This window comes from Galeopterus variegatus, unplaced genomic scaffold (assembly GCF_000696425.1).
Source record: "Galeopterus variegatus unplaced genomic scaffold, G_variegatus-3.0.2 Scaffold795, whole genome shotgun sequence".
Classification (NCBI taxonomy): domain Eukaryota; kingdom Metazoa; phylum Chordata; class Mammalia; order Dermoptera; family Cynocephalidae; genus Galeopterus; species Galeopterus variegatus.
The window spans coordinates 505,042-511,803 of NW_007726906.1; the positions used below are offsets into that span (position 1 = coordinate 505,042).

Here is a 6,762-nt window from a genome sequence, read left to right on the forward strand (position 1 = left end):
GAGCGCGGTAGCGCTCCCGCCGAGGGTTCGGATCCCATGTGGAGACCGGTTCCCGCTCACTGGCTGAGCACGGTGCAGGCGCAACACCGAGGGTTGTGATCCCGTTGCCGGTCCCCAGTACAGGCGCAACACCGAGGGTTGCGATCCCGTTACCGGTCAGTTAAAAAAAAAAAAAAAATGAATGAAATTCTGATACATGCTACAACATGAATGAACCTTGAAGACATTATGCTTAAGTGAAATAAGCCAGACACAAAAGGAAGAATGTTGTGTGATTCCACTTATATGAGATAGCAAGAATAACCAAATTTGTAGGGACGGAAGGTAGAATAGCTGTTGCTAGGGCTGGGGTGGGGGAGAAGAATGTGGAGTTATTGTTTAATGGGCACAGTTTCAATTTGTGATGGTGAAATTCTGAAGATGGAAGGTGGTGAGGGTTGCCCAACAGTGTGACTGTACTTAATGTCATTGAACTATAACTTAAAAATGGTTAAAATGGAAACTTTTATTTATTTTTTTTCACAATAAAAAAAAGGAAAAATAGGTCTTTAATCTAGAATATTGAAGATAAGGAGACAAGTGCTCATTTCATTACATGTCACAAAATTAGCATGTTAGCATTCAGAAGTGGGGAGTTTTGACCACTTTGAATATGTCTGCTAAGTTTAGAACAATGCCAAATATTTTGTTCATAAATTGTTTTCCACCAAGAGGAGGGAGAAACTGATAATGTTAGTAGATTCAGGTATGCAGAGGTAACAGACTCATAGAAATGAGTGTGTTTCAGTATCATAACTTCTAAGCTCATATCAAGGTAGGTTATAATATTTCTTCTAAATGTTTTTAGGAGCTGTTATGGAGGTAGAATGTTGGATTGGACCATTGTTTAGCTCAAGGCAGAAGCCCTTCGATTTGCATTGTCAGTGGTGTGTGATTTGTATACTTATTCCGGGAAGTTCAGTGAGCAGGCAGTCATTGAGCTCTTACTATGGGCTAGGCATTCAGAGTGCAATAATGAACTAAGTTATAGCAAGTCCCTGTCCTGTGTAGAATTTACATGGTGTGGTGATGTGTTTGTGGTTAGAAAAGTTTGAGAAATTCTGGATTTAAAGGTGGACAGATTTTGTAACTTTTTAAGGATTTCACAGATCTTTTAATGTGCTAATATAATATGTTTTATTTTTATAGTATGTTTATTTTTCAAACTTTTTTGACTGCAGAACTCATTTCTGTGAACTATTTTGCTGGACTGGTGTCCCTTGTCAGAGCCTTAGGGAAATGCTGGCATACAGTCCTTTCTGTGGGAGATTTATCAACGGATAGGACACTTGCTGCCCTTGGGGGAAACCACAATGAAGTCTTCCTCCTAGGCCTGTCTCAGGTGAAAGGTGTGGAAGAGATGGGGGCAGCTGGTCTTGCAGTCAGGGATTGGGTCTCTGAGCCTGTTGTAGTAAAGCCGCAGATGGAGGCGCTGCTCTGGGATGGGCCTGTCCTGGAGGTGCCCCCCTTATGTGTGTCTCTGCCCCCTACCTGCCACCCCTGCCGCTTCCATTTGGGGGGAGGTGGGCTAGGGTGGAGGCAAGATCTTTATATTAGAAAGTAAATTGTGAAGTAATTTAGGCACACAAAAGTACAGCAACAACCAATGTAACAGACACTTGCATCACTACTCCAGGGTCCTAAGTGTTAATACTTTGCCACCTTTGCTTCACATCTCTCTTTTTAAAGGAACAAAATGCAAGCGGCGCCCTGCCCCATCTGTCCCCTAGCCTCTTCCCAGAGAGTCATGTTTTCCTTTTTTGATGTATGTTTTTGTACTTTTACTGTATGTGTATTCATAAACAATATGTACCACTATTTTGTGTATTAAAATTTTATACAAATGGTATGGTGCTGCATGTGCTTTCTTTTTTAACTCAACATTTATTTTTTTGATTTAAACCATTTTGATATGTGGGTCTTACTCCTCCCTTTTTACTACTGTGTAGAGTTTTGTTGTGTCACCATAGCAAAGTTAATTCTTCCATTTCCCTCCTGTGCTAGCGTCCTCTTCCTGGCAGTTGTAAACAAGATTGCATGGAAAATCCTTCCTGGGACAGGTGTGTTTCATGGGTATATACTCAATCAGGTGCATTGCTGGGTCACAGAGTCAGTGTGCCTTTACACTTAGTGGGAAACTGCTCTCTAAAACTTCTTTAGAAAGAAAAAGGGAGAGAAGATAAACTTTGATCGTTTCATTAATTTTGGAGTATGAGCAAAAAGTTTGGGGTATGGTGAAATGTAAAATGGGGTTCAGAATTCTGAACATTTAACATGATACAGAGATGTGAAAGTTAATACTTGTGTCATACTTGTGTCCTTTATTGGGGTAGTTTTCTAAAATAAATAAAAGTAGGTGAATCATTTTTAGCTATACTTTCCCTCTGCAATGTTTAGAAGCATTCATGTTTCTTTGAAAATTGGAATAAATTTTCTGTTATTGTGTGTGCTCGTGTGCCACTTAAAGGTCATTATTATTTAGAAATGAGTACAATTCTTGTCTTTAAATAACAAACAGAAAAGTTCTGTTTCATGCCCCGGCATTTTCTAGAGATTTCCATTTAATATAGTGGTATTATTCTTTTTATTTAAACTGTGCTAAAGGCACAGAGCATTTGCGGGGCAGTAATGACTTACTAGAGTTAGCAGTTAATAGCCAAGGGCCCTGTGCTGTTGTATAAAGTTCAGTGTTTTAGACTGCTGGATGAAGCTGAACATGTGTATCAGATTTGGATGGTGCAAGTGATTTTCATATTACCATGTGTTCCTTAATTAGTTTAAATTTTTATACAATAATGGCTTGCTTTAGTAATCGATTGAACAACATTCATACATTCAACAAATATCGATTGACCTTGAGGTACTCTTCCAGGAGGCATACCAGGAGTGTGGGAGCTCATATTCTAGTCATGAGGACACATGGTAAACACATGAACGTGTAATTAAGGGGTTGACTAAATAACTACATCAGGTAATCTTCCCTATGGTAAATAAAAGGTTATGGCTTGAGAAGGACAGTGGTTGGGGCTGTGCTCAGTCAGTTTGGCTGTTCGGTGGATGACATCGCATGCCTCGCTCTCAGCTCCTGCTTCCTGGTGCTCAGTAACTGCTGGTTGAATGTCAGTTGCATGCAACAGTCTGCTAATCTTAGTTATCCTGAATATGGTTAAGAGCTAAAAGGTAAATTGAAAGCTGGAGACAAGAAAGCTCAGGTGCTTTCTTCATGGACTAGTCCTCTGGGCCATCATGATTTTAACAATGTGTATGGGTTTCTCAGTCCTCGGCACATTAGAAGTATAACTAGGTTTCAGGGTGAGGATTGAAGTCAGGGTGATGAACAGTGGCTGAGTGCCTTGATGGCCTGAAAAAGATGGCTGACCTAAACCCAGTGGACACAGAAGTCATAAAAGAATTACAGCCTGAAGCTTCCAGCAACAGACACTGGGGCCTTCTGTGTGTTATGGTTCAACCTGTCGATTTATGTTTCATAATAATGATTATTTGGCTTAAGAATTCTGAAAGGCATATGGTAAATCTTTGAAAGCTTTGCATCCAGATAAATTTAAACAAAAGCAATAAAGACCATTAGAGAATTAGACTTCATTTCTGTGGGGGATTGCAGTTGCTCAAGTCTCTCATATAAAATGGCATATATAGTATTAGCATATACCCCACACACATACTTTAAATTGTCTCTAGATTACTTATAATACCTAATACAAGTAAATGCTGTGTAACTGTTATACTATATTGTTTTTATTTGTGTTTTATTATTATTATTATTATTATTTTAATATTTTTGATCTGCAGTTGGTTGATTCCATGGATATGGAACCTGTGTGTACAGAGGGCCGACTGTAGTTATTAATATTTTAGAGAGAGCACTACAACTCGTAGTTTAATAAGGAAGAACAGCATCTGTATAGACTTCTAGATAGGATTATTATATTTCTGGTTACAATATCAATATGAATTAATAAAGAAAGTAGTCCCATTTTACAGTTGGAGATGTAAGACAAATATAGTTATGCGATTGACCATGTTCATACAATTAAGGTACAGTAGGAATTGGAGTTAGATTTTATACATTTCTAACCCAGAGATTCTTTAGCTAAACTAGAGTTTGGTGATCTCTGTTCTGTCATGCTTCCCATTTCAGGATAATCGACCAGATCCAGTTGATTGGCAGTAGGTCCCAGGTCTAAGGGACAGCTCAATGTACTATGTTACAGGTTTTCTTCTCCCAGGCTGGGAGAGGGTGAGGTGCCAGTGAAGTTAGTCCCAAATAAATGAATTAGGTCATATATCTAGAAGGATAGCAAATTGGTTTTTAATTGTGGAAGACAATAATGAAACTCTCAAGCAGATATTTTAGATGGTTTCCCCTCTGCAGTTTGCCTCATTCTGCAGATTGCTGCTGTGGCTCCTTTGAAGATTTGCTCACGCTCCCATGTGTCTTCCTTGCCCCGCAGCTAGCCATCTTGCTCCCCAACCTGCCCCCAAACTTTCCAGAGTTGAAATAGATGGGAAAGATTCTACTAAGCTTGTGTTTGCTCAAGTGTTAGTAGGTTCCTGCAACATGTCCTGTTGTTGTCTTACTTAGGAAACAGAACCCCCCACCCCCAACACTTCCATATGTGTGTAAGGGTTTCTGTAAATCAGAAAGTCAACATGTTAGAGCGCAATTCATAGGGGAGTTGCTGGCTGTGTTGACTGAGCTTTACAGTCATTTTAACACTGGCAGAAGTGTTATCCTAACTGCTTCAAATCAAACTGCAAAGATGCTTGTGTGAAATATAGTATTAGATATCAAATCAAACATATGGGTGTTGAACCGAACGGGAGGATGTGTGTTGTAGTGGTATGCAGTATTTTAGCATGTGGAGTTGTATTTTATGGAAATTCTTTGGCTTGGCTTATGGCAGGGACATACATTCATTATGAGATATCAAACTGTAAAATAAATAAAAGAATTCAACTGTGCTGTTAAATGGTTTTCAATGCAAACTTGTCTGCTCTAACAACTTAGCCTGTGTGTGATGAGAGGCATTGTGAGCCATCGTGGCCACATTTTTTGTGATCATTGTTGATAGGTCTTGAAAATAATCTGGATTTGGTGGAAAAAAATAGGAAGTTTAGCTTTTTCATCTTTTCCTTTTATCCCATTGTATGTGTTACAAATTACTGTGCTAATTTGTCTTACAGGCAGGATGTTTTAATATTTTCCTCCCTTACCATTCCTTCTTTTTCCTCATTCATTATTTCCGTAGTGACTTTGGTTTTTAAGTGTGTATCTGGTACTCAGCATTAATTTTTTAAGTGGATGGGCCTATGGGGCTCAAGTTCTTGGAGTTCTCAAATGGACCATATTATGGTATTAGCAGAATGACTTAATTTTCGTCTCTGGAGTGCTTTTTCTGTCTTGTTATCTTGTTTTTCTTTCCTGTTCTGTCTCATAATTAGAAAAAAAGTCAATAGATTTCTCATTTAAAAAAAATTTAAAATACTATCAATAGTGTATTTATTGCATGATTTTCCCCTGAACAATGATTTGAAGGATTTTTAGGCTCATGTAAATTAGAGGTGAAGAAGACTGATTTAGGCCATTTTTGTCTGTATCTCTGGTATTTACAATGCAGTACACTTTGCTGTACATTATTACCTGTTTTATTATCTAACAATATACTATTCTTGATTAGGTATGAATATCTTCCCTCAAAAACTCATATTGATGGTTCTGTTGTATGATATACATAGTACTGTTTTCTAAAAGGGTTTCATATGATTGTAAAGGAATGTGTTTTTAGCAAAAATAATAAATGGAATTGCTAATGTAACTGGTACATATATGCTACAAATGTAATCGGGATGTTCTAACTTTAGTTGTTCTGAACTTAGAAACTAATGTGCACCATAGAATGCACCAAGACCACCAGCATCCTACAAAATATTAGGGAGTTAACGTGGACTGTTCAAATTCATTTTAATTTTCACTGTTGCATGGGAGTGGACTTAACATAATGGTTCTTTGGCTTCTTAGCAGAGGCTATTTTTTAATATCTGTTTTAGGAGCTTTTTTCCCCCTACTAGATTTTGTAATTTATCAGTAGTCAAATTATCTTTTGACTTCACTGATAATATGTGAATAGAAGGCAGAGTGTCGATTTATCTAATGAAGAGAGGATTAAAGATATTGAATTCAGTTGCTTAACAGAGAACCCACTTCATGTTGCTCAATTGAAACCACATTTGATTTCATTTAATTGCAGATTTTGACTTTTTCGTTTGCTTTGCTTGACTTTTTGACAGATGCCACCTCAGTATGGACAGCAAGGTGTGACTGGTTACTGCCAACAGGGCCAACAGCCATATTACAACCAGCAGCCGCAGCCCCCGCACCTCCCGCCCCAGGCGCAGTACCTGCCATCCCAGTCCCAGCAGAGGTACCAGCCACAGCAGGTGAGCGCAGCCTACTGCTGCCCAGCGTTGTTTCCTCCTCCAGGGCTGTGTTCAAAGCAGACTGGGCTCTGAAACATCTTTCTGTCCCATTAACAAAATTGTGTTCTTAGTGCAAAAAAAAAAACATAGTTTTGAGAAAACACAAAACTACAACCTAATCTCCCTCCCTCCATCTTTCTTCCCTCCGTGTCTCTCTCCCTCCCACGCTTCTCCCTCCTTTCTGCCTCCTTTCTTCCTCCCTTCCTTCCTGTTTGAGATTGAAGG

General features: G+C 38.8%; 1 protein-coding gene across 1 annotated transcript in view; it reads left to right on the top strand.

Annotated features, from left to right (window-relative positions):
- The window catches only part of LOC103590302 (AT-rich interactive domain-containing protein 1B-like), a gene marked incomplete at its 3' end in the record, with an annotated part of 73,867 nt that extends 67,369 nt beyond the window's left edge, over positions 1–6,498 (top strand). Inside the window, exon 3 of the mRNA XM_008572507.1 lies at positions 6,349–6,498. Coding sequence (XP_008570729.1) covers positions 6,349–6,498 — 150 coding nt within the window. The remainder of the gene's footprint in view (positions 1–6,348) is intronic.
- Positions 6,499–6,762: the final 264 nt, after the last annotated feature.